Source organism: Gouania willdenowi, chromosome 21 (genome assembly GCF_900634775.1).
Source record: "Gouania willdenowi chromosome 21, fGouWil2.1, whole genome shotgun sequence".
Taxonomy (NCBI): Eukaryota; Metazoa; Chordata; class Actinopteri; order Blenniiformes; family Gobiesocidae; genus Gouania; species Gouania willdenowi.
Window position 1 is genome coordinate 29827208 of NC_041064.1, and position 27829 is coordinate 29855036.

Consider the following 27829-nt stretch of genomic DNA (forward strand, 5'->3'; position numbering starts at 1 on the left):
AAAAGTTGGAAAAATGTATGAACATATCACGTTTTTGATATTGGTACTTGAATTACAGTTAGTTACCATTTACTGATTCTCACATGTAAATAAATAAAAATTGTATTTCATTCCATTTTGTATTTGTAAGGTGAAATTTGTAATTGTGATATATCGCAATGTATATTGTATTGTTTAGTATCAGGATATATAGTATAAGTATCGTGACATGCATATTGTGAATTGTATTGTCAGATTCATGGCAATACACACCCCTACTAAATACCATTTTATACCACTTATTTACAAGGTTAGATTCTTTTAAAATGTGTATTATCACTCATTCATTCCATCATTATGTGCTGTAGTTCTTTGTAGTATTCTGAGCAAAATGTAATCAATTAATGGGGGTACTTTGATTCAGAAATAAGAACCAAACTATTTTGACCACAGTTAACTAGCCTGCTGTGCTACACAGAGAAAGGTGGTCACATTTTTTCGACAGTGATTTCCAAACTTCGTCTATTGGACCCTCTTGGTGAAGATAACATCTTTAGGAAACCCATCATTTAAAATAATTTAAATGATTGTGAAATGCTGGAAGCCACATAAAACATCTAAAACGAGTCCCCTTTAACTGATGATTAACACTAAACAGTGTTTTATGCTGTTGGTTTTTTTCTTTTCAGAGTATTTGACTGGACATTGAATGCACCACAGTTCCACTGTGTACCATCTAAAACAGTGCACAAGTCAAATAAAAAGCATTACCATATTTTAACTGTAGCGTTTATTTAAAATTTGTTGTAGGAAGTCAGTTGTGTATGAAGGGTAGAAAAAGCTGCTCATTTGAATTCTAAATGAAAGATTGTTTTCTGTTGAACACACCCGCATCATGTTGATGGAGACAGTAGCTGACACTTTATGAATAGTCATTTGTTCTTAGTTACAGGTCATGGTGCAACTATGAACTACTCTTGGAGGAAGGCAAAAGAGTGGCGAATTTCATAAGAAAGCTTGGGTTGATTAGGAATATGTGACAGAAAACAAAGTGTCCAGTAGCTGCTGAACACCAGCTCATATTTCACTTTGTTACCAAACATGTCAGATCTAAAGAGTTAAATACTGTATAATAACGGCTCTACAGGTGCTGAATACTTTGCTATCAGCTTTACTGTTGCTCATCTCAAGCTAATTAAAAAAAAAAACAACTCAATGTTGCAATAAATAGAAAAATCCGTTGGCTTTATATAGAGGGAAACAACAGATTTACATCGTTTAGTATCAACAAACATTCAAAAAAACAAGGTTGTGCGAATTTGAAAGTAAAGCTTGTATATACATTTATAAAAGTATTTCTTGGGAGGCACAAGGGTCAAAAAGAATGATACAGGCCAAACTGAGAAGCCCAACTATGGTAATAATGACTTACTTTCATATCTATAAAATATGGCAATAACACACTCTGAATCACGGGGCAAGTCAAACACAAGAAGCAGCCGAGAACATCCACTCTGTGCCAGAAAGCTTATCCAAACATGCCCATTTAAGTCACATAGAACACAAATATTGCACCAAATACACCAACCCTTCAACTCTATCATAGATTATAGACAAAATTGAGACTAATAAAGAGTCTGCAAATGCATTTCACACAGTAGCAAAAACCTGTGGTGTTCAGATAAAGTCTCTCTAAACAAGTGGAAACCAAAGCAGAACCGTCAGATAAAAAAATAAAACCATGGGCTCTAGACATACAGGCCAAAGTGAATCCACTGAACATTTGAACCGTAGAGTTGAACAGCTTATTATCTGTAGGCAGATATTTTCTACTGTGTGACAGAGGAACCCACATGGCTGAAGACAGGACAGGAATCAGTAGCAGAGCACACACAGCGTTCTTCACTTTGCAGACATGAGGTGCTCAGAGTGGCTGCAGGACGTTTCTACCAGCCTCACACGAGCTGCTGGATCCTGATTTCTCCATCTCAGACAGCTGCTCAAACACCTCTCTGAGTATGCACAAAGGAAAACACATGCAGAGGTCCTTAGTTAATAATAGTAATTCATTAATAAATGTGTATATGTATATATCTAACACTCCAGGATATTATGGCAAATTTGTGTGATTGTTGCAGCTTAAAACATCTGATATTGTGGCAGCTTTTTCAAAACAATGCAACAAAAACTGTGGTATTTTAACTTTGTAAAAAGAAGTCAGTTTGAAAAATAAGTGATTGCCTTTGAATTCTTTCATAATATAGAAAAGGGCTCTGATTCACAACAATTTAACAAGATATGAATAATTTTCATCACGTTTTAATTAATGCTGCACGTGTAATCTAAACGCTATCGTCATACAGTATGAGATAGGATGTAACGATTAATCGTAAGGCAGTTAAAAATAGATTCATAGGTATCACGATTCACATCAATGCTGTGAAAATTGAACCGCAGTACTTTTTTTAAACAACAGAGGGCGCTATCCATAAGTGTAGGCAGCGGGCGGAATCTGCTACTACTTTCTTTCTGGCCGCCTTCTACTTTTAAAATGTTCAGAAATTATTCCTTACACTGAAAGAATATCTGTAATATTACGTGAATATCTGTAAAAGTCACGTTTTTCTATTAGCTCTGTCTGCTAGTGCATAGCATCTTTTCTTCACTGCAAGATATCTGCATGCCAACCAACCACTGGGTTACCAGCACCCTCTGCTGGTCCAAACAAATATCTGACGCAAATACAGTGCAATAACTGTTTTTTTTTTTTTTTTTAAAGTCCAATTATTAAGGCACAAAATACATTTTCAGATGCACTTTTAAAAAGAAAAAGAACTATTGTGCAGTTTTGTATTGTTTACTATAGAACCAGAATTTAAATGAATAGGCTTTTTCTTCATTTGTATTATTCCTTTATTTATTTCATTCAAGATTTCTTTTTAGTTAAATTGCATTGTTTTGAATAGTTTATCAAGGGATTCTTTTGACAAAGAAAAATAAAAATAAAATAGTACAGTATTTTCCCAAAAAAAATAAAGGAATATTTTTCAGTCATTTATGTACAGTCCCATTTTGTAAAATAATCGTGAGAGAATCGTATCGTGAACCCAGCATCGTAAATCAAATCGTATCGAGAGTTGAGTGAATCGTTACATCCCTAGTATGAGAACATGTGATTGTTAACCAGGTAAGAAGTGTCATTACACCATTTAGTGAATCGCAATAATGTTTACCATAATCACAAACACAAAATTTCCTCAAATTGTGCAGCACTTATTTTCATTTTAATGGTTTTCAGTACAGATATTATTAAATAGAGAATATGTGGTTGTTTAAATTTTTGCAACAAAAGCAAAAATTACTAAAATAAATAAATTGATCTTTTCCTGTAAGAATCTCCCTAATGCAGGATTGTGCACACAGTGATGCATTTAACAGTGCAGACACATTCCTCAGTTTATACACCATAAAAAGAATAGAAGTCTGAATTAAAAAAAAATAAAACATTTTTTTCAGACCTTTTGACCATTAATTTAAATAAATGTAATTTTAAACGATATCAAGACTTTTTTTTTTTATTATCAGAAACCTTGCAAACTCACTTGTGCATGTAGAAGAAAATGTATCCGCTGCGATCACGATCCCTCTGAACAGCTGCTTCCTGAGTGCGTGACACGTCCAGGTCGTTGTAGGTCAGCCATGATTGTTTCTTCATGTCATACACATCACTGATGTAATGGCCTAAAATTGTGGGTAAAGTTTGTGTGTGAAGGATGTAAACCACATTTCAGTCACAAATTGATGCATCTGTGCAAAACACAATACTGTTTTGTTTTACATATCTCGAGCATTTTTTTTTTAGAAACAAACAATTGTAGTTTTAAAAAAAATATCTATATATAAATAAGAGAGCTAGCATGGCTCACAGCTGCTCAGTAAAGATTAATCTCAAAGACACAAACCAATACTCACCAGAGGAGGAGCTGCTCCCAATGTGACTGACAACACTGATAAGTCTGAAAGAGTTCGGCAAGTCTCCGCTCTGTGGATTAATGTTAGTAAAAAGAAAAAAAAACCCTTGCATTAAAAAAACCAACCCTGCAGTACAGCAATTATATCAGAATCTAAAATCATGAGCCGCAGAAATTGGGATAATTGACATAATTGGTAAATCTTTAAAATGATTAAGCAGAAGCATTACAACTGCTAATAAAGTCATTGAAACCCTATTCAACCATAAAACACATGATGTTAACCTAGGCTCATCCTGAACTTTTGTTAAAAAGTAAAATAAAAAAATAAGTGAAGCATTTTACTTCATGAGAAAATGTTTTGAACCTTGAATTTTTAAATTTGTGTTTAAGAATAAATACTGATTCTGACCCAGTACCTCAGCATTTCTCTTCAGGTTCTCTGCCTCTGCCTCTGTGTACTCCATGTCTAGCACATCTTCATTCCCAGAGTCTTCATCAGAGCACAGCAACTCTGACAGAGAGTTATTGAATTCTGTTGGATGACAAATGAACATCACGCCATGCAATGGCTCGTCACAATAAATGTCCTTTGAGTACTGTTTTTCAACCTTGGGGTAGTGACCCCTTGTGGGGTCACCTGGAATGTCTAGTAATTGATTTCTTTTTAAAAAAAAATGCTGATCAAAATTATATTTTTGCCATTTTTTTTTCTTAGATTATTATTCTTATTCAAACTCAAATGCCACACAGTCTTAAACAACTAAAAAAATACAGTATACATTTTTTCCAATAATTAGTTAAGTAAAAAATAAAATACTAAAAATAAAAATAATATTTAAAAAATAAAAATATTCTTTTTTAAACTAAAACACCACACACAATCTTAAACAACTGTATTTAAAACTTTCACTTCCTCAAATATAAATAAATCTAGTAAAAAAAAATTACACCACAAAAAATACCTGAGCTGGCAAATCTCGTCACTATAGTGCTACTCGTAATACCATATCACAAACATGATCAAAAAGTAATAAAAAAAAATTAAAAAACATCCGCTGGGGTAGCCAGAGGATTGTGATGTCGAAATGGGGTCATGACCCAAAAAAGGTTGGAAACCACTGCTTTAGAGGCTATTTAAACTGTATATTACTATATGATGTTAGTGATTTACATGTGAAATATTGCTTTTTCAGTAAAGGTTCTTTAGCCAAAATCAATTAGACACGCACCTTGCAAGCTGAGTTCAGTTGCTCTCTTCAGATCATCGTCCTCCCTCATCTCCTGGGCTTCCTGTATGACACAAAGCAGATTCAGGGATTACAAAAACATTTGTAATGAATTTTTTGCTCAATCCCAATCCAAAAATTCCATCACAGCTGTCACCGACATGAAAGAACAAATAATTAGAGCTAAAGCTAAAGTCATGTTGAGGGGTTTTGGTCTTACGTGCTCTTTGAGGCTCTGAGCCAGAGCCTGCTGCAGCTCCTGCTCCTCCCTCTCCTGGTCCAGATTGTACTGCTGGACCCAGTCCAACTCCCCCTGGGGCTGCACGCTCTCTGGAGTTTCATTTTCTTTGTTTTCATCCATGGTCAACTCCAGGGAATCCAGCACGTCTACAAAAGCCATTAGATCAATTAGTCAGTAGACACTTCAACAACTATTTCAACAATGCCAGGCTTTTTAATCTCTTTTCCCAGGGTGTTTTACCATGGCAGCTCACTGCTAACCTCCAGGAAAATAAGTCCAAGTCAGTATTAAGTTAGGAAACAAATATAATGATAAAATGAAGCAAACACTAAGGTTTTTGATAGTAAAAACAATTAAATGTTTTGTTCATTAATACATTTGCTCCGTGTGTGTTTATGTTTGTCTCAGAAAAAGCCACTTAATTTGATGATATAACAAAGGATGGGAAACAGCTGTGGCAACTCTTCTTACTATGGATGCTGCGAACAAATGTTAAAGAGTAACTAAACCCCAAAACCACTTTTTTCTCATGAATACAAATGTATTTGGGTATGAAGTAGTGCTGTTGATTGATCCTGGTCTCAACATTTTAGTCAATGTATTTCAATTTGACATATTTTATTGGAAAATGTAAGAGTTACTGCCCTCTATGGGTTGAAACCAGTCAATTACAATTGATTTTTGCTATTGGCTGAGAACAAGATCATGTGATGTTTTGAGACCATCTTGTGTCACAACAAGCACTCTTAACCCCACTCCTTTTATAAAAACCTGCACCTGTGGGCTCTATGGTGAGTAGGTTGGATTGAGTTCTCTCAATGACTGAATAGAGTATATTAGGCTTGGGCGGTATCGAATTTTTTGATACCGTTATATACTTATTTTACCGCAGTATATGGTAATACTGTGACTAATTAAAAAATATGACGTAAAGCTCAGGGTGCTTTCACACCAAACACGTGTGTGTCTCTCTCTCTCTATTGGAGCCTAGTGACAGCAATTTTGTATGTTCGTCCAGATTACCATTTAAAATGTGACCTGTATCAGACTCCAGTGTGAATCATTTGTGGCTCCAATCTGACCCATATGCGCATTGTTGCGTTTGTCTCAAAGTTTTTGTGCAGCGGAGCCGGAGAATGAATGAACAGGTGCAGAGGAGGAAGAGGAAAAAGGAAGAGAGAGATGCATATTTTGTTTTGGCTTTTTGTGGTGCCGATCTGCTTACAAACACAAACCATTTATGATATGAACCATAATCAAGCTTTGACCAGAACCTGACAAAGCAAAAGTGAAACCTACAGGTCCGACATAAATTAGGTATTTATATCAGAGCCTGACCTGAAACCAACAATTAAAACCTATTTTTTCCTCATACAATTGACATTTATATTTGTTTTAGTGGTAAGCCTGCTTTTATTAACAGTTCAGCTCATGGGGAAACCAGCACGGTCAACACACAGGTGCATAGAAAAAAGATTGATTCAATAGTGTAAGCTTGTGCTTCAAGAGGACAGCGCATTACGCTGACAGCTGAAGAAACTTTTTTTTTTTTTTTGCAGCCAGCCTTCACTTACACAGCTGTTGCTGGACATAGAATCATGTTCAGGTATTAAATAAATTATATTTGATATTTAATCTTGATCTCCTATTTAGGTGCTTGGCAATTTTTTTTTTCAACAGTATTGAAACTATTACCATTGCCATTTCATGACACCGCGGTAAAAAGACACAAAGATCATCTTACTTCTTCAAAGAAATTGTCTCAATTCTGGTGTTCTTGGATTCCAGTGCTGCTATTGATACATTCAACCCAGTTTTATTGGTGCTAAAGCACCACTAAGTTGATTTAAATCTTAATGTCATTGTGCATCTCTATAAATACCCCACATTGCACCGACTATCATTTCATACCTGTAGGTTGCTTGCTTTCCGTCTCAAGCAGATCTGTGTGGTAAGCTAGTTCCTGAGCATCTCCATCACTAAATCCTGTATCAGGGCTGCTGGTTGGCTCCTCTTCTTGTAAAGGTGCCGCAGAGACCGCGGCTTCCTGACAGCTCATTTCCAGTACGGCTGCCAGCATCTCATCATCGTTTATGCCTCCTAAATCTGTTGGATTTAATGAGGCCGCCTTCTAACAAATAATAAAATGATGTAAGAATGTTATCAGGTATATGCAGAGAAAAAAAGCTGAATGATACATGTGCAGAAAAGCTTACTTCCACTGGTTGGTCATCATCATCGGGCAGACAGGTGCTAAGCCGCCGCTTACGGCTTGAAACCACCTTTCGGCAAAACTCTTCCTCCCAGTCCGAGTCCGTCAGAACTGAGACTGTGCTCGAGTTTGCAGCTTTCCCTCCAGCTCTCCTACACCACAACATGTTCAGAAATCAACCATTTAACAGATTACTAAACTAAGCCTGACTGACAAGATTTTGAAATCAAGAGCCAAGGTAAAACACACAGTTCTGTTGTCTGTTATAGACTTCTTTTATTGCTAAATGTCTTGTTTTAATCTGTTTATTGACTTCAACTTTCCAAAGAGGTACCTAAAATGAAATTGTTGTTGTTATCATTATTAAGAATAGAACTAGAACATGGGAAATTAATATTTAAATCAATTTCTAACTATTTGGGGTGGGACAATACACTGATTTCAAAATATGATAGAAAATAATGTTTAATTACAAACTATATTATTAATATAAAAAAAGTCTATAAATGATAAACAACATGTACTTAAACTGTTTTACCATTCCACTGGCCAATAGACCGATGAAGAATAAAATACAACTACAACATTATTTTAACGAGAATGATTAAATACCACACTCTTTTAAAAGCTTAACAGATTCCATTTCATTATTAAATAAACATTAGTCTTACCGAGTTGGAGCTGTGGATGATGTTTTCAGTGTTCTGGACCTTTTTGGATCAAATAAGACATACACAAATAAAGTTTCAACCCAGAAATTTGTATTCAAAATTTTTATACCCCACCCCTCAACTAAAGCATTACAAAAGTCCTGAAGACATTCACCAGTAGGTGCTCAAAGAAAAAGTACCAACATTTTTCATTACCTACATTACTAGTATGTCTCATTATCATAACTTACAAAGAGGTCTGGAAAGTCCAGCTCAGACTGACGGGGGGGCGTGTGGACTCAGAGCAGTGGGACAACAAGGTCAGGTATCTGGGAATCAACACCTGTTGGCCCAGCTTGCTGTTCATAGAAAGCTGAGCATTAAAGCTGTATCGCTTCAGGTGTAGGATGAGCACTCTATAGAAAAAACAAAAATGATGCATTACAAATGTACACAATTGTTTTAAGTTACAAAGAGTTACAGTAGTTAAAAAATAATACAAAACATTCCTAAAGACAATTCCAGTTGCTTTGTCTATTAACACTGCATCTCACTGTTTTGTCATTAAATAATAGTATAAGTACCTTGGCAGTTTGCTGAATTTATGTGTAACTGTTGCTTCCTTGCCATTGCACTTTTCACAGGAATATTCAATTTCCTCCATCTGCAACGGGTAGTAGTTGTAGTTACATTACAGTTACTGCAACCAGAGTAGACCAATACAAACTAAGGCAAATGTAAAAACAAAAACACACCCTGAAAAACAAATCTAGGGAATCCTGAATGGAGCGAAGTGGGAGGGCTTTCTTTCTACGTGGTAAGTCGATAGACAGGTCATTGAACTGCTCTCGCTTTGTCACCACCTCCCAACAGCTGCAACAAAACATCAAATAGTTATTTATGATTAAAGTACAACAACTAGCAGCAAATGCAGTATGAGACACTCAAATAAAATAAAAAACTTCCACAAGGAAACATACAGACATTCGACATGCAGATATTTAACCGTTAAAATGAGAAAGGCAATAATATCTTATTTTTTCTACTGTAATGTGTGCACTTGTATTTATACTTATTTAATTAATAGTCTTACTTAATTTTTCTTTGTTTAAAGTTTATTCTTTTCAATTGTAATATTTCTCGAACCTCTGTCCAAAGAAATTTTCCCTTGGGATAAAGTATTTCTGATTCAATGTTTTACAGTTGGTAAATGTGCCGTTTCCCTACAAGACTGTAAGGAAATCCATATTTGCAAGCAACCAGTTGCACATGTTTTTGTAAGCTTAACACATTGGGGCACTGGCTAAACAAGATCAAAGGGTCACGGATGTTATTAGGTCTATTTATTTGGCTAAAAGCAAAAAATAAAACAAGATATTTTTTTATTTTGAATTTGAATTTAATGGTAACGTTTGAATAAATCATCTTTAAACTTGATACTAAAGTTTGTAGGGTAACACTTTACTTGAACTTTTATACACAAGGCTGACATTACACTGTCATTATTATGACATGACACCTGTCATTAACATAAGGTGTCATGAAGTGTCATTGGTTACGCAAACCTCAACATAACCCTAACCCTACCTAATAGGCCTGTAGCAACGTGTCAACGTCAACTACTCTGTTCTAAAAAATTGTCGACGTCAAATCCGGAAGTCGACGCGTCGCCATAGCTACTCGCCACACGCATGTGAGTGACCAAAACAAACCAGCATGGAGGACAAAACTGTGTCTCCAACCACCTCTCAGAGTCAGGACCCTGCCCTCCAAGCTCTACATGTCACCAAAACACAACCCACCGCCCTACACCAAAGGTGTGGGAATACTTTAAACGGAGCCATAGGCGTCATGGTATAGTTATTTGCAGTCTTTGCAGAGCCTCCTACCTGCGGTGTCCGCCAGCGGAGGAGACGTAAGCGGTGTGATCGAAAGCAGAAGCGGGGATGTCGAGCATTGCTAGCAACCAAGCTAAGGCTAAGTATTTTGTTTTCCTCGTCTTTCGCCTCCAAACAGGCTGGATGACAAGGAGGTTCACCCTCAGCACCTGCATGTTTGTTCTATAGTGGAATGAATGAGGCAAACTAGAAAGTATTTGGTCCATTCTGTATGGTTTAAGACTGAATGAAAACGTAACAAAATGAAACAGGCGGAGGCGGGGCCATTAGCATTTTTGTTTACAAAGGTTTTAACTGGATTGGAAGTGTTACCTGTTAAGGAATGTACAACTACAGTATTTACCTCTGTGCCTCAATGTTTAATATTTATTCAAAGTGCAATTTTGTTTTTTGAGAGAGACTTGATAAACCATTTTAATTATTGCTTTGGTTGTGTGTGGTTTAAAAGTAATTTATTAATATCTTTTTAGTATTTATTTGACATTTTATGGTTTTTATTAATCGTGAAACAGAAAAATAATCATTAGATTAATTGTCTAATTAGTCTTTAGAATAGCCGACTATTCGTTAAAATAATCGCACAAATAATCGTTTACCCCCAACCCTACTATCTAACCCCACTAGATCCTTCCATCTAACCAAAAAAATGCCAACATAGCTCCAAAGGTGTCATATTTTAGCGAAAGGTGTCAATTTAGCAAACAACACTAATTGACAGCCTTCATGACACCTTATTCATGCTAATGACAGCATGTCAGCCATACGTATAAAACTTCTAGTAAAGTGTAACCATTTGTAGTCTTCAGTGTGCTCGTGCCCGAATACAAACTGAACCTCAAAAAGGTTGAGAGCCCATATAAAACATGCACATATGTATCAACCTCCACCATTAAGTAGATAGTTATGTTATAACAATTATTTAAGGACTTATTTCACTATGGCATGCCAAAACACAGGTTTGCCACTCACAAAAAACTTGCAAAACATTTATTGGAAATAAAGCCAAACGGTTGTAAAATCCTGTTACCCATCTAGATCTAAAAAACAAACGTGATGCAAATCTCACCCTTTGCATGTGATGGTGTGCTGCACTTCAAACTCCATGTTGACACCCACAGGGCAGGTGTAGATGCGAGAAGTGTCGACCTCTTCACCAGGTTCTAGTTTCCCTGCTAATGACACTGTGGGCTCCTGACCATTATCACAAGGTGAAGAGGACAGAGAAGTGGAAACGTCGCTTGCCAAGCTCTTGTTTATCTTCTCCACGTCATCTTTGAGCTGATCCAAACACTGACTCAGGAATTCATGTGCATCCTGACGAATAAACAAATTATCACAGTCTGGCATTCAACTAAAATAAAATTAAATTTAAGGATAATTTCCATTCATGAAAAACACATAAAAACAAAACGTAATACATGTCAATCATTGTCATTAGTTATTTCAATACCAATTACTAGTTAGTAATCCTCAACGCATTTTAAAAAGTCCACCCAAACGGCTCAAAAGCATTTCATCCTGAGGCCCAGATACAATGGTTTTAGGGAAGGATCTTACATTCTGCATGTTTCCAGAAAAACGCTCGGCAGTGGAGGAGATGGCACTCTTTACTTTGCGCAAAAGGTCCTTTTTAGTCTCTGGACATCCCACATCTTTCTTGGCCATTAGATGAGCAAACCGTCTGTGCAAAGCGAAAATGGAACATAAATAAAATTGAACAACAACACAGGTTCTCAGCATGGTTACTTACATACAAAAAAAAAAATAGTATACAATAAAAATCCATAAAAGGAAAAAAGACAATAGCTGGATGAAAAGTGGACATTGTCCAATTTAATACTTTATTACTCTATTATTGTTATTGATCAAAAGTACTCACAGGGTTTGTTTTCTTCCTGTATTTAATTTAATTTAATTTATTTAATCAGGTTCCTCATTGAAAATCAGTTCTCATCTACAGTGACGACCTGGCCAGGAGGCAGCATCAGGGCAAATACAAAATAACGTGTACAAAAGTGAAACATAAAAACATGCAGAGTTGAAACATGTAAAACATAAGAATGCTCATGCTTAACCAATAACAAAAATATAAATCAATTAATACAAATGTTTTTTTTTTATATATTAATCAACTCATGGGGGCATGTCAACACATGCAACGTAACACATTTGGTTCGGGTCAGGTATGATCACAATTACTTGGATTAATATTAACCACGATTATTAATCCGATGTTCATCATGTTAAATAAAAATACAGATGTTTCCCCAAGAATTTAAAATATACTAAGGGAGTGCAACTCCATGAAAACAATTACAGCGCATAAAGAAAAGTTAGAAACATCAGGCTTAAACATATGGATTTCCCGATACAAATTTTACACTTCCGGTATGATACTGATACTGCAGCCTTGCATATCGGCCGATACCAATATAGATCAGATATCAGCACAAATCATACATACTTTTATTACTCTTTTTGTAGTGTGGAATGTTAGAAAAGGCTTGATCAAGGGATGTTGCTCAAACAGAGAACAATTGTCTGCAACAGTAGGTTACTTTGTTGGAGTGTGAACCAGTCACCTATGCATAGAAGAGCTGGAGCAGAAAATTTTATCGGAGAGCTTATATCTGTGATTTTAGATGCAGTCCGATAAAATCCAATATTCGTTTTCTGGCTGATATCGGACCGATATCAATATCGGATCGGGACAACTCTAATATTTCATCTATGACCAAAAGAAAGTAATTTTATTTAATTTATTTGTTTTGAAAGTGACTGATTCTAAATTACCTGAGTAATGCATTTATCGGAACTTTTTTCCAAGGGACGCTCTGCTTGAGCATGTCATTGGAGAAAGACAGGAGGCTAAACAGAGACTGTAGGATGGCATTCATGTAACAAGTGTTACCCAGGTTGGAGAACCTGCAATGTTTAAAAGCAAAAAAACATAAATTACTTGCACATGGTTCATGTAAATAATGCTCAACATAAGCCTCTATAGAGCCTGTTTTTACCCTTGTAGTGGAGGCTGAGGCTGCAAATGACTAGAAGGCCTTTGCTTGTTCCAACCACTATAGTCCAGAGTGGGTCGTATTTTCTTAAATGGAGTGGAATGGTTGGGGAGCATGAGGCTCCTCTTAGCTGCAGGGGTTTGTGTAGAGGATGACCTACAGTGAGAAAAACCACAATGATGTAGATTTTTAAACTGATTTTAAAACCCAGTGCACACATTCATTTACCCTTACCTATCCAGGAAAGAGTGGTTCTGGCTGTAATCTTTAGTCAGTGATCGACTCCCATAAAACGATGATGGCTGAAGGGGAGTTGAGCCCAGTGAAGCTGTCATGCAAAAAATAATAGAATAAATAAAAAAGGTTGTGCATGGCAACTTCAAAAGCATGAGTCACAAAATATTGATTTCAAAAACTTACTGGAATTCCTGTTCTCTTCGGTTTGCTTCAGCTTTTCTTTACAGCTTTGGAGAAATTTCCTTTGGGGGTCTGTAGTAGCTTTGTTATTGCTTTTTAAAAAACACGGTTCAAGTCACTTACAAACCAAAACATTGTAATCATGTTCAACAGTCTTTGCTGAATGACTACAGATGGACACACTTGCAGCAGTGAATTTTTTTTTTTTTACCTTGAGGAGTCGTTTTCTTTGGGGTAGTCCTCCGTAAGGTCACCCTCAGAATTATGAAGTCTTTTCCTCCTTTCAACCCTTAGATAAAAACAAAACAAAAAACATAATGTACCACACAACCACAGGCAGACTTTCAACAACAAGGTTTAAATTACATTAGTGATAAAATAAGTTATTAAGAGGGTATAAAATGTGTTGCACCTGTTCTCAGACACTCCAGTGCGTGTGGAGCTGGAGGCTGCTCTGCTGGGGCTGCCTAAAGGCTTCCGTGGTGTAGAGTCCTCCCGGCCTTCTGTGCTCTGACGCCGCTGCATTGTCTGAAAGTAGTTGGTCTAAACATCAGTTGCAAGTTTTTTTCACCTTTGATAGTATAAACTTTTGCAATACTGCTCACCTGCCTCTCCGCAGGTGGACTGGTCTCGTTTTTCACAGAGCGGTTGCTAAAAACACTGAAGTTTGCACTGCCGTGTGAGGACTTTAAAACTGAAAGTTATGAAAGAAAGACGAGAATGTATTTTTGTCATAAAAAAGAACATAGTTTCAAGCTTTCAATTAGTAATGAGCCAAAAATTGGGCCAAATGCATTTTTATCACTGAAACATCTGAGCTGAAACAGGATTTTGTGATGACACGCAAAAAACAAAGAAAAGTACACTCTTATGTGCCATTTTCGTTTCTACGTCAAGTTGATGCAGTAGCTACGTGTAGCCCTGCATCAACGTGCCCCTCCCAAAAAAATCCAGACAATGCGTCAGAAGCAATAACTGTGCACAGCAAGGAAACATGTTTCCCTGTAAAGTGAAATTCTTACTTTGCACTGGATACCACAAAGATTAAAAAGAAAGAAAAGTAAAGTATACTATTGATAATACTTTTAAAAGTAATTTAAATATATATATATATATATATATATATACACACACGAGTTGTCACGATACCAAAATGAGCAACAACGATACTAAACCAGCCTTTTTTTATTATTCTTTTTATGAACTGCAATGTATTTGTACAAGTTAGAAATACTTATTAATTACTTAGTGTTGTTTGGTGCATGATATGAGTACATGAACAAAAGCATATAGACTGAATGTGATCCCTCCTTTGAATCTATCTATAAATACAAGGATGGTCTGTGTGTATCTCCCCGATGCGGTGCGAGTTCGACCTGAAACTTAGTCAACAACTTCCAAATACCCCAAGTGTGTGTATCCGTTATTTTGGAGTCATTTGGTGTAGCAAAATGGTCAAAACGTTAATTTAATAATTACGGCTCCCTCGGTAAGAGTGGGGTATTGAGTGCGCTACTTCCGGTTCCGGGTTCATGACGTCACTGTGTCGCAGTTTGTTAAAAAAAAAAAGAAGAAAAAAGTCAATATTAAAAAACGTTTTTGTACCGCTAAAAGTCTTTTTATGTTAATATTTCATGGTTATTTAATATTATTCCCGTGATTCCAAACTTCCTTTAAATCTCGGGTCACGGACTTCACTTCCTCCTTCGTCTCATGACCGTGGGCGGTGGCTGTGCTGAAGGTCATTAGCCAACTTTATCGCAAACATTCTGCTTCTTCAAACAGGGGAATGTAAGCGGAGGTGTTTGACTGCAGTGGCTGCTGTGTTGAAAGCTGCACATTTCTTTGCGGCGATTGTGTGTGAGAGAACCAACGGAGGAGATTAGAGTCCCAGGTAGAGAGTCTCACACACGTCGATCAGGTGCACTTCACTATTGATCACGGTCTACGTGACATGCATGCAGGTATGTGAGTGTTGAGTGTATAACGGACCACCATTTATTCCGGTTACAGTCTGTGTCACGACACACGTTCATAGCGTGGTAGTGACTGTAGTTTTACGCTCTGAGTCAGATCTAAGTGTTTACATGTTACGTAGACGGTGCTACATAGTGATGGTCACCTGATTACTGCAGCTTCACTCATGACACACCTGCCACTACACCTAACTACTGAAAATAGAGAAGTTAGGCAGGCAAGTACACGTGGATGGACTGGTGCGCATAAATTTAGAATGGATTCCCCAAAACGACAAAAATATGAAAATGACTCAAAATACACAAAACTAAATATTTATACAAAAAATACACAAAAGACAACAGAAATGCAAAAAACTATAACTATATAATACAAATGACTCCAGAATCACACTGCAAATGTAACAAAAAACAATAAATATACAAAAAATGCACAAATAACATAAAACAAAACTAAACAACAACTATACAGGAAGTACACAAAACGACAACAGAAATTTACAAAAATATACAAGAAGGCTCCAAAAACACACAAAATGACTACAAAAAACATATATTACAAAAAAATACACAAAACGACAAAAATATGAAAATGACTCAAAATACACTAAACGTTCATACAAAAAAATACACTAAAATGACAACAGAAATGCACAAAACTACACCAAAATACACAAAATGACTCCAGAATCACACTACAATGGCAACAAAAAAATATAATTATACAAAATGCATAAAACGACAACAGAAAGATACAAAAATACACATAATGACAAAAAACATTTACTACAGAAAAATACACCAAACGAAAAAAATATAAAAATTAGTTAAAAAAACAACAACACATTTATCATGCGCATGTCCCAAAGAATTAAACCAGGGAAATTGCATACACTATTTTACTTTGCACCTGCAAATATACCCCTTTATAATGCTACAGAGTATGTTGTTTATTATTATGCCCATAATTGACAACTCTACTTAAGCTCCCACTATATGAATACATACTTCCGACGGGCACTGGTGTATATAATTTGTAAATATTGTTTGAACATTGTAAATACATATATATATATATATAAAAAAAAAAAAGTGTTCCCTCCTTTAGCTCCTATAGCTGGTGGCAGCGCCTGCACAGTGGATCTCCTATTGCTTTACCGTCTCTGCCTCGTTTAAAAATCTGCAGTGAAGTGCATACCTGGCTTTCCCTGTTTCAACTTCTCCAGGTACTCCCTAGTCTTCTGTGTCAGGGATGGAGTCATCTTATCCAGAGTGATGGTGCTGCTGTCTTTCAACATCAGTGTGATACGATTCTGATTCTGGCTTATGGTCTTTACATTCTGGTGAAGCTGAAAAAGACAAAAACAATCTTAGGCCAACTAATGGAAGTGTTATTACATATTTACCATTCGTATCCAGATAGATGGTTTTTTTTAATTTATTCACATGCGATTCAAAAGCTTGGGTGTTACAGTGTGGTTTATTCATTGAGTGACCTTTGATTAAATTAGGATGTTGTACATTAACTAAGGGTGCATGGTACATGGTATATATAGCCGACGATTGTGTTATTTATTTTGTGTGTTCTTCGAGAAGTGAGCAATTTTTTACTATTTAACATTATGGGCCTGTTCTACTATTTTTAGAATGCATAATCTGTGTTATTTGTGTTTGTTCGCAGTATTTTGCACCATAGAGCAGAGTTCATTTTAAGTTTTGAGATCTGCACAATAAAAGTTCTCAAAATTACAAAATATTTTTTATGAATTTGACTTTGCTAAGGAACTTTATAACCCATTCTGAAACACTTATCATTTTTACACTTATATGGCGATGTATACCATTACGGGATTACATTTTTACCATGATATAAATTTTAGGTCATATCACCCAGCCCTAATTAGCAGATTACAGATTTGAAGGTTTTTTTTTTTTTTTGCTCTAAAAGGTCTTTAAAAATTATTCAACTAAACATTTGGCATTATATATTATCTTTAGATAAAGATTATAATTAAAATTTGCTACAGTTACACTATAAACATCCTGCAAATGTAGTTAGAATTTAAAAAAAAAAAAATCATAAAATTCAACTGTACATAGTGTCAAATGAACATTCATTTGATGTTTTAGAGTAAAGCAGAAAGATATCCAAGCATATTGTATCCGGTTGACTTGCAAACCATTGTATAAAAGGTGCTACAATGTTTAATAATGTCTTAATTATTTTTTTACAAATATGATTGGCAGTGGCACAACAGGTTGAGATGATCCTCACAAGTTCAATATTATTTCAGTGTGCTACCTCTGTTCATTGTTGCAAAATCTCTTGACCCAATAATAATCCAGTAACACGTGCAAGTACCTGGAAGGTTTTTGAGGGTCCGCCACAGCTAAACCGAACACACAAGTTGACTTTATTATCCTTTTCCAAAATCTCAAATGATCCCTCTTTCCACCGAGTGGTGCCCAAGTCCATGCTCTTTATACGGATCTTGATAGGGTTTCCAGTGGGGCTTTTGGGCATTGTAGTGGCCATGAGGTTTTATCCTGAAAATGTAATTAACAGAAAAGAGACAATCATAACCGGAGTAACAGTGAGATTTGCCTACGTGCAGTACATGACTGTTTACAGCAAGACAATTGATAGTAAAAGATGAGTAAAATGCCAATAAAAGTTACAATAAAAAAATAAAATTAATAACTTGCAATTATAGAGCAACAACTATAAACATAGCAGAAGTGCAGAGGGAACGTGGAGATGACACTACTACTGGTGCTACTAGTGCAAGTAAAGCAAACTCCAAGTCCGTAAACATCGGGGTAACAAGCTATCGAGAAAGCTGCCAACAACGATTACAAACGAATAAAAGCCAAAAGCGCCAATAAAAAAATGGAGTGAACTACCTCTATATGTTGTTGTGTAGAAAGCTAGCAGCAAACTGACAGTCGGGCATCTACTAACTAGCTCAACAGCGCATAATAACACGTTGTGACCAATGTTTTGGTTGTAATAGTTGCTTGCGCTGGTCGACCTAAACGTGTAACACAGTGATAATTTAGGAAGACTAGTAATTGATTTGGCACAAGTGTAACAGAGTGCCCGAAGTTTTGGTAATTTAGCATTCTCCCCAGCAGCCGCTGAATGGATGGAGAAGGCCGTCATTAGCTGCTCAGCTAGCAGGCTAGCGTGAGCAAGCTAATGAGCTAATTCACCTGGTTGCTATGTGAAGACAAAACGGTCTTAGTTCTTGTAATGCAGAGGCACTCATTTACCTGCAGTTGTTTGTTCTTCTACCTCCAAAACATTAAAGAGTAAGCGTAAGTAGTCCGTGGGCACCGTAAGTTTAACCGGCATCCAGCTGCTGTGTAAATGATATTGACAGCAGAGCCGCACGACACTGCGCTGTGCGATGATGGCGGGAATGTGAAATCTCACCACGGAAATGACAACCGAGACTACGTTTAGACGCACTTCTCGCGATAACTGTATGAGCATATAAACAGGCCGTCCGCGCGCAGTCGGTGAAACTATCTTGTGTATTGTTTATTCCTGAGATGTGGTAGTAGTTATATATTTACTGCTGCGATAGATAAAAACAGGTTTCGTTGTCTATGTTTTTTACGAAAGTTTTGAGTTGTACGCTCTGGCTTTTATTGACTGAAACCTCGAGTGCAGCTAGCTGGGATTAGCTGTGCTATTGAGCAGAAATTAGCATTTCACTTTACTTGAGCAACACACGCAGAATCCAAAACATTAGGAGAAGAACTTCAGACAATGCTGGCAACTGGAGCGGTGAGTTTATCAATACGACGTTTTTTAAAACTAATCTTGTTGCTGTTATTCGTAAAACAAGAAGTATGCAAGGTGAAAGGAAATCGCACTATTCATTCTATATCTTAAATATTTACTTTTAGCCCTGCGTGTTTGTTAAAGCTAAGGTTTAAGATTTTGGGGACTGGTTCATCCCACTCCTCTGTCCCTGACAGGCAGGTGTTTGAATGACGTTGTTCACGTTGAGCCTAAATTAAATGATTTAATAAAACTTTTCTAATAAGAGCCATTTAACATTAGGGTTCCACCTTGAGTCCTTTTTAAAATTATTATATGCAGTAATAAATACACAAGTGAATCAATGAAGGTCTGAAAAGAGAGAGAAAAAGAAAATATATATTAAATACAGAGAAAATAATCAGTGAACCAAATACTAAAGACATTTCACAAAGGAGTAGTCTTTTCATTTACAAATATGAATAAAATATTTACCCATTAAAACAACAAGATTTATAACAGAGACACTTAAGTGCAGATTGTCCATGAAATTAGGTCTTTGGAAGAAAAAGTTTGTACATTGTTGTTTTTTAGAGACAGCCAGCTGTGAATGTCAGTTAAAAACACATTTGAATTTTAACAATTAGAAATCCTTGAATCATTTAATGTAGGTTTTCAAATTTCACACTGATGTTATAAAAACCTTGTTTCCTGCAGGCTGTAAGTAACGTCACAGCCCTGGCTCAGGTGGACCGGGAAAAGATCTACCAATGGATAAACGAGCTGTCGAGCCCAGAGACCCGAGAGAATGCTTTACTGGAACTGAGCAAGAAACGCGAGTCTGTGCCGGACCTGGCCCCAATGCTATGGCACTCCTGTGGCACCATCGCAGCTCTGCTGCAGGTAGGGTCATCACTAAACATGGGACCATATATCGTTTGACAAGATATCGCGATATTAAACAGTCACATGGTGTATTGTTGAAGGTATGATTCATTGAAAAAAAATCCACATGATCTACTCCACACCACTGTATGTTTCTTCATATTCCTTTTGAATAAGCCTTTTCACACTCTGGAACTGCGCATGCGAGACCTGGGGGGGTCATAGGTCAAGAGGGACATAAACGTAAACAAGCTCGTTCACTCTGATATTTCCAAAATAACAGTGTTTTAGAGATCGTTAGTGTTTTATTAGTGTTCATATTATTAATAATAATACACATATTCGGACTCGAGGATGTGACCAGGGATTTCGGCCGATCCGAGCACTTTTGAAAACCGATGGAAGCAGCTCAGCAGCAGTATGGAAACAAGGCCAGTCCTCTCTCTTCCAAAAAAAACAAACAATGAGAGAAACAGTATCAAAGTGACAGACCTCCTCTGCTTTCAAACTCCTCTCCCAAGCTTTCAACTTTTGATTGTCATGCATTTTCTGTATATATTTCATTGATGTTGTTGGTTTCTTTTTCTGACTTGTGTAGTTGTTTTAACAACTGTGAAGTGTTTTTGAAAAGCACTTATAAATAAAATGTATTATTGATGGGAGAAGCGAGATGTCTGTGTGAAAAGGACAGTATGAGTTCTCACTTTGAAAAGGTAAATTTACAAGGTCCACCATTCACTAACCAGGTCCATAATTATTTTTATTAAGCTATTATTTTAATTCATTTTACAACTTTGAAGGAAGCGCACAAGATGGACAGGTTGATAAGTGAACTGGAGTAACTCCATCAGCTGAAACGGTTTGAAAAGTCAGGAAAAACAGAATATTCAACTCGTGTGCATCATTAGCTTTGGCTGCTAACTGGGTTTTTCTTCCTCGGAGACCGATACCACTTTCTGCAAAAAAATCTTTCAAGGAATCAAAGCTCCAACGGGTATAATCAAAATCTGCCACACTCGCTTCCGTCAGCCATGGCGAGTTTATCCCTCTTGACCTTTGACCAGCTGAGCAAGAGTGTGAAAAGGCTTATCGAAAAGGTCATATCTCGTGTAAGTATGGCCAGAGTTAAAGCATTGGGGTTTTTTTCCATACTTTTTGTTGGTCTTTTTTTCTTATTGTTTATAAAAATATTGTATTGTCATGAGGCGATTATGGTCTATCTTATCGCGTTATGACATCTGTACCGTTTCATCCCTACTTATTGCTCATATGGAACTAGTGATGCACCTAAATTTTTTCAAAACTCTTTTTATTCACCGAAATAAGATGTGATGATGCAAGCACCGCGGTCATTGCGCTCTAGTCTGGAAATGGGCCAAGTCTATGGATCGGCCATATTTTTAATACATCTGATCACTAAAGTGTCTTCTAAGATGAGTTAGACACGGAGTCAAATTTATGAAAAGTAGGTACTCAATTAACCTTCTGCGTCAACACACGAACCCTATACATCGCGATGTGTGCACATCAGCAGCACAAATTCAGCTTCAGTCGGTCAGCGCACGTTTCACAGAGATCCTCTGCACTTCATCACGAGTCTTTCACGACTATACTTGGTCTGTGTTAGAAAGACCATTACTTGGATGGGATTAAAGCAGCGCACACAAGAAATGGTACACTCCGCAATGAATGTGGAAAACCCGCTTGGAGACGCACAGAGCATTTAGAATCAGAATCAGAATCAACTTAATTGGCCAAGAATGTATGTTATACACACGAGGAATTTGACTTGGTGAACTGTGCTCTCTCTAATAGTGTAAACATTAAATAATAACAATCAACTAGAAAAAATAATAATAAATATAAACAGTAGTTATACTAGAATGTGCAAAACTAAATAAAATAACAAGATAATAATAGTATGAAAATAAAATTGATAATAATAATTTATCACAGATTTCAGTGTGAAAAAAGCAGAAAAGCTGCTTTCTATCAACAACTTTTATGCACTTAGTTATGATGAGAGGACATATTTAATTTGACTTTTTCAGCAGCCCAGTCAGTTTTAGGTATGTACATTATTATTTCATGTATGAGTTAAAGATTTTATACTGTATGTTTTTTTTTTTTTTTGTGCATTGTTGGAACATCGCTAAACATTTTTAATTGGTTTGTTTGAATCATTCATATTAATTTATACAATTACAATGCTTTTTTATTAATGGGAGTACTACACATTCATATAGCCATTAATTTGATTTATGTATACTAAAAATTTTGGTTTTATGGTTTTCTGCCTTGGTTTTCTCATTTAAGGATTTTGGTTAATCTGGAACTCACTGAAGCTCTTTGGTACAACTTGTTTTTATCACTTTTTGACCTGTAATTTATAGATGATTATCCCTCTTTCTTTCAAAGGAAATCGTAAACATCTATCCATCCATAAACCCACCTACGCTCACAGCTCATCAGTCCAATAGAGTTTGTAATGCCCTGGCTCTTCTGCAGTGTGTGGCTTCACACCCTGAGACAAGGTAATTTTTCTTTATTCAACCTGAGAATGATCTTTTTCACATTACGTAAAACTAATATTTTAGGTTAAGCATCCACACGTTCAACCCTATTGTTTTTTCTTCCAGGTCGGCCTTCCTCGCAGCTCACATTCCTCTTTTTCTTTATCCTTTCCTGCATACTGTGAGTAAAACGCGCCCCTTTGAATACCTGAGACTTACCAGCCTTGGAGTCATAGGTAAACTTGTTCGACAGTTTAGAAAGATTTTCATTTTAGGTCTATTGCCAGTGTTCTTAATGTGTTCCTTGTTAATCTTTAGGGGCTTTGGTTAAAACTGATGAACAAGAGGTGATCAACTTTCTCCTGACCACTGAAATCATCCCACTGTGTCTCCGCATCATGGAATCTGGGAGTGAACTCTCAAAGACGGTACGTGGCGTGTTGAGAAATGCAGCAGTATCTTTAAAGCAGGATGTTCGTGACGCTAAATGTGTTTATCTGGATAGAATTGGTCTGAAAGGATTCACATTAAATATTTGGTATGTTGTACAGCGGTGATTCTCAACTGGTGGGTTGGGACTCAAAAGTGGGTCGCAGACCTCTACTGGGTGGGTTGTGGACAGCAGGTCAAAAATATGTCTCATGTTGTACTTTGTCTTTTAGTTTGAAAGAAACTTTTCTTTTGCTAGGCATGCTGTGATATCCATGTTACACAAGGAAATATAGAGATTTATTTATGGTTGAATATGCATTTTTTTTTAACAGCTATTTTTGAAAAACAGAATTTAATTGGTTGAATTATTAAAAAAAAAGTGGGTCGTGATTTAATCACTGTGGCAAAATGTGGGTCCTAGGGTGAGATCAGTTGAGAACCCCTGTCGTAAAGCACTTGAATAATTGAGAGAAACCTCGTATCTCAAAGAACTGCATCTCGCGCATTTTTCGTAGGTTTTTCTTTTTTCACATAGATTAAAACTGTTTAAATGATTGGAAAACATGTCAGAAGAATTTATCAAACGGTTTTTTTTTTTTTTTTTTTTTGTCTTCAGAAGAAAGGCCAAAAAATAGTCCTGAAGCTTTAACAAATGTTTTAGATTTCAAATTTTAGATTCAAATCATATCACATATCTAATTATCTACTACGTATGACTCCCCAATAAGCCACACTTCTGATACGTTCCAAATAAGTTACCATAAAGCAATAGTTGTATCTCTATTCTTTTTTTCAGGTTGCCACTTTTATCCTGCAGAAGATCCTGCTGGATGACACTGGGCTGGCCTACATCTGCCAGACCTATGAGCGATTCTCCCACGTGGCCATGATTCTGGTGGGTGTCTGACCACAAGCAGCTGCTTTCCCTCCAAGATGAGATTATAAGAAATGTGCATCCTCCATTAACACTGGTAATCCTGTACATTTGAGATGTTTCTTCTCAGGGCAAAATGGTGCTGCAGCTGTCCAAAGAACCATCAGCTCGTCTTCTGAAGCATGTCGTCCGCTGCTACCTGCGCCTCTCAGATAACCTCAGGTAGGAAGACATTGGTCTGTTTGGAGCTTAGGGATGCAACGATAGTCAGTCCACGGTTCAAATATGTACCTCGGAATTTTGGTGGTCACGGTTTAGTTCTGATGGCTCGGGCCGTTAAAGTGTTTTAATTACATTTAAAGAACAGCCAGGAATTATTTTTAAACAGTTTATTTTACTTTGAAGCAAAACAAAGTTCATACACATTCCTATGTATGTGTATTGTATGATATAACATAAAAACAGTAAAATACACATAAAATGACAATTCCAAAAGACAAACGCTCAACTCTGGCAGCCCATATACAAACTAGGGAAATATTAATTCAAAAATAAATAAATAAAAAACTCAATAAAGAAACCTATACTAAAGTGAACTTAAACTGGCCATTTATTTTGTAACATGGATCCAGCGTAATTAAAAGATGACAAAGCCCACATCTTCAAGCACCAAAAACTGCTGCAAATCCTCACCGCTAACCATGCTGAAAGCAAATATTGTCAAATCGCCCTTTCAGTTCATTGAGTTCTATAGTAGGTGAAGCATTCAGGATCATTTAGCAGCTTTTTCAGTCAAACTGACAACTTATACTGTCACTTATACTGCTGCTCTGAGCAGCAGTCCAATCCTGGTTGCCTGTATTTACATGCACGGAGCACTAATCTTCTTCATGCCATTTACGAACTGTCGCCCCCTGCGGTCACAGATTTTTTTTTTTTAAAAAAAATTTTTTTAATGAAATTTTGGTAAACACGATGTTTACATCCACTTTTTTAACTTTTACTGATTTTAAGAGCAACCCAAAGCAGCACAAGTCATTTTGACTGAAAACGGTGCTAAATGATCCTGAATGCTTCACCTCCTTTAGAACTTAATGGACTAAAGGGGTGATTTGTGTAATCAATCACGTCATTTCAACATGGCGGCGCACAGACTCGAAAACGGTAAAGTCGTCCCATTTTAAAAAGTTAATAAAATGAATATGGTGCAAAGTAATAAGGACATTTCAAAGGTTTTAGGCCACATTTGTAAAAACAGTGGAGGATCTCTTTAACTTGAAAACTGGAGTCACCATACTCAAAGATGTGTTTAGGTTTACTTTTTGGTATTTGAAGATATTTAGTTACCCTGTTCATCTGCTACGGTCAGTGTCTGAATATGAACCGTTTTAACTTTCCCCACCCAATCACACAGATTTCTCAGCTTTGACTTGTTGTAAAAGCAGACTAAATGATTGCCACTAGGAGGCACTACAACATCAATGTGGGAAAAATGACAGGCATCTGACCTGAATGTAAATAAGATGCTGTCAAAGTCCAGTTTTTAACAAGGAAATATCTCAAAATATTACCGTTTAACAACTTGAACCACAATTGTCATGTATTTAATATAACCTTTTTAACAATTTGACTTGCTGTTGTCTTGGTGTTAGGAAAACTCACTTTTAAAAGTTTTTCTTTCATTTTTGTTAAAGGAATGAAATTGTTTGAGATTAAAATACAAGTTAGAGAGAAAGGGGAGGTCAGTCATTTTTAATGTTGAACTGTTGGAAAAAAAACTAAAAAATTTTTACAAAATCCTTCAATCTTCCTCAAATTATTACATAACATTTCCCTTAATAAATAGATATCGTCCCAACAAAATCTTCACTTTAAATTTTGTGACCAATTTCTATCACTTTTTTTGTCAGTTTCTTACATATTTTGTATTTTATGTATATGTAGAAGTGCAAACTATGGCACAATAATGTTGAAATTACTTGTTTTCCTCCATAAAATCTGTGGCCCACTTTAGCTCATCATGATTCTGTGATTCATGTAGCCATGTACACAAAGCTGCTAAGTACACAAAGTGTGTATTGTACAGTGCCACGCATCCTCTACACACACGCACATTCATGTTTGCTGTAACAATATTTGCATTGTTGATGATAAAGCAAAACGATGAACATGATGAAGGCAGCTGGGTGTTGGTGGTTGAACTTGCTGCTCCTCTTCCTCAGAGCCAGAGAGGCCCTTCGTCAGTGTCTCCCTGATCAACTAAAGGACAGCACCTTCGCCCAAGTGCTGAAGGATGATACCACCACCAAGCGCTGGCTGGCTCAGCTGGTCAAGAACCTCCAGGAGGGCCAAGTCACGGACGCCCGAGGAATCCCACTGGCTCCCCAGTAACCCAGCATCAGACCCAGTGCGCTGAAATGGACTCACTGCCGACTGGGGTGTCGATCCTAGAGGAAAAAAAAAACGTTCAGACAAGGCAACATTTTTAAAAAACTTTTTTTTTTTTGGCCTTTTTTTTAAAGTGAATAATAGATTTCAGAGGACACAATATTACAGATGTGTTCACCTTTGATCAGTTGACTCCAGCTTTTTTCTGATTTAATTTGAGTAAAGTGGCCAAAATGGTTGAAATGCAACAAATGACATTTGAGAGATTCGGGAGTGACAGTTGTCAATAAAGTTCTCATTTCCTGCCATCGTTCAAGTTTTTCAATCCTCGCAACAGAGATAAAACTCTTTAGTCATTGTGTAACTTTAGCTCTTTGCAGCTGTATTGTATGCACTTGTTGAATAATGCAGGGTTTGTCTCTCACATTTGTTTTTTTTTTTGTAAAGTGATTGGAGGAAAATCTGAAATAAGCTTTGCTTGAAGGATTTGATAAATAAACTGAACATTCTTTCTACCTGTGTATCCAACTCATCTCATACAGACCTTGATTATGCATGGTTTTTCATTGCCACTGGTTATATTACCCCAACACTCATAGTTTTTCATCTGCATTGGTCACATTAAAATGAAGATAGAAAAATAAAAGTTTCCAGCAGACTGTTTACTAGCCAGGGCCGACTCTATCAGACTGAAACATTGGTCGTGCCACCACTTGGCTGATGGGAACAGCTTTACCTTAAATTAAAAACTTTAATTAGTTCAGTATGATATATCTAGGGGAAACCAAAGTAATCACCATCAGGCCATGATTTGGATATAAACTCCAGTTTTGTTAAAGATATAATTCATTTTATTTAAACGCACCTTTCAGGCCACCTAAGGACACTTTACAATAAATACAGAGAAAATGGAGGTGACATTAGGGATGATAATTTACAGAGTGGACAGATTGAAAGAGATGCGTTTTCTGATGTTTGGGGGGTGAGGTTATGGATGGCCTTGAAAGTGTACAGGAGGACTTTAAATCTGATTCTAAATTTGATGGGGAGCTGGTGGAGCTGCTGAAGGACAGGGGAGATGTGGTTAGAGGAGGGGGTTCCGATGATAATACGGGCTGCAGAGTTCTAGACCAGTTGGATTTTATGAAGGGATTTGTGAGGGACACCGAAAAGGAGTGAGTTGCAAAATTCGATCCGGGAAGTGACGAGGCTGTGAACCAGGATGGCAGTGGAGTGAGAGAGGGGCGGAGAAGGTTTATGTTGCGTAGGTGGAAGTATGCAGACTGGATTATGTTATTGATGTGGAAGTGAAATGATAGGGAGCTGTGGAGGATGACACGTAGACTCAACCAATCCAAGTTGCTCTTTACTGAAATTAAGT

The 27829-nt window shown here is 36.7% G+C and overlaps 2 protein-coding genes across 2 annotated transcripts; one reads left to right on the top strand and one right to left on the bottom strand.

Moving 5' to 3' along the window:
• Nucleotides 1-750: 750 nt before the first annotated feature.
• On the bottom strand, nt 751-19027 carry usp37 (ubiquitin specific peptidase 37). Its single transcript, XM_028435888.1, has 24 exons — nt 18861-19027; nt 17950-18134; nt 16786-16936; nt 14217-14305; nt 14024-14139; nt 13823-13900; nt 13615-13703; nt 13429-13522; nt 13198-13350; nt 12974-13105; nt 11738-11861; nt 11247-11494; nt 9038-9155; nt 8867-8946; nt 8534-8698; nt 8304-8342; nt 7637-7784; nt 7332-7551; nt 5400-5566; nt 5183-5243; nt 4370-4485; nt 3952-4021; nt 3582-3720; nt 751-1991 (listed from the first exon to the last, which is right to left on the bottom strand). The coding sequence occupies exons 2-24, from the start codon at nt 18121-18123 to the stop codon at nt 1904-1906; spliced, it is 2859 nt and encodes a 952-aa protein (XP_028291689.1). The 5' UTR covers nt 18124-18134; nt 18861-19027; the 3' UTR covers nt 751-1903.
• A 37-nt stretch (nt 19028-19064) lies between these two features.
• Nucleotides 19065-26963, top strand: cnot9 (CCR4-NOT transcription complex subunit 9). Its single transcript, XM_028435942.1, has 8 exons — nt 19065-19380; nt 20074-20259; nt 22660-22775; nt 22881-22990; nt 23073-23182; nt 23983-24081; nt 24191-24282; nt 26283-26963. The coding sequence occupies exons 1-8, from the start codon at nt 19363-19365 to the stop codon at nt 26449-26451; spliced, it is 900 nt and encodes a 299-aa protein (XP_028291743.1). The 5' UTR covers nt 19065-19362; the 3' UTR covers nt 26452-26963.
• Nucleotides 26964-27829: the final 866 nt, after the last annotated feature.

What these genes read in the sequence shown, in the direction of transcription:
- usp37 (XM_028435888.1), bottom strand. Translation starts at nt 18,123, where the DNA reads ATGGCCACTACAATGCCCAAAAGCCCCACTGGAAACCCTATCAAGATC. An exon ending in CCCTAGATTTGTTTTTCAGG is followed by an intron (nt 8,947 to 9,037) that starts GTGTGTTTTTGT and finishes TACCCGTTGCAG; the next exon opens with ATGGAGGAAATTGAATATTC. An exon ending in ACCTGAAGAGAAATGCTGAG is followed by an intron (nt 4,022 to 4,369) that starts GTACTGGGTCAG and finishes ATTAATCCACAG; the next exon opens with AGCGGAGACTTGCCGAACTC.
- cnot9 (XM_028435942.1), top strand. An exon ending in GGAGTGAACTCTCAAAGACG is followed by an intron (nt 23,183 to 23,982) that starts GTACGTGGCGTG and finishes TCTTTTTTTCAG; the next exon opens with GTTGCCACTTTTATCCTGCA. An exon ending in CCCACGTGGCCATGATTCTG is followed by an intron (nt 24,082 to 24,190) that starts GTGGGTGTCTGA and finishes GTTTCTTCTCAG; the next exon opens with GGCAAAATGGTGCTGCAGCT.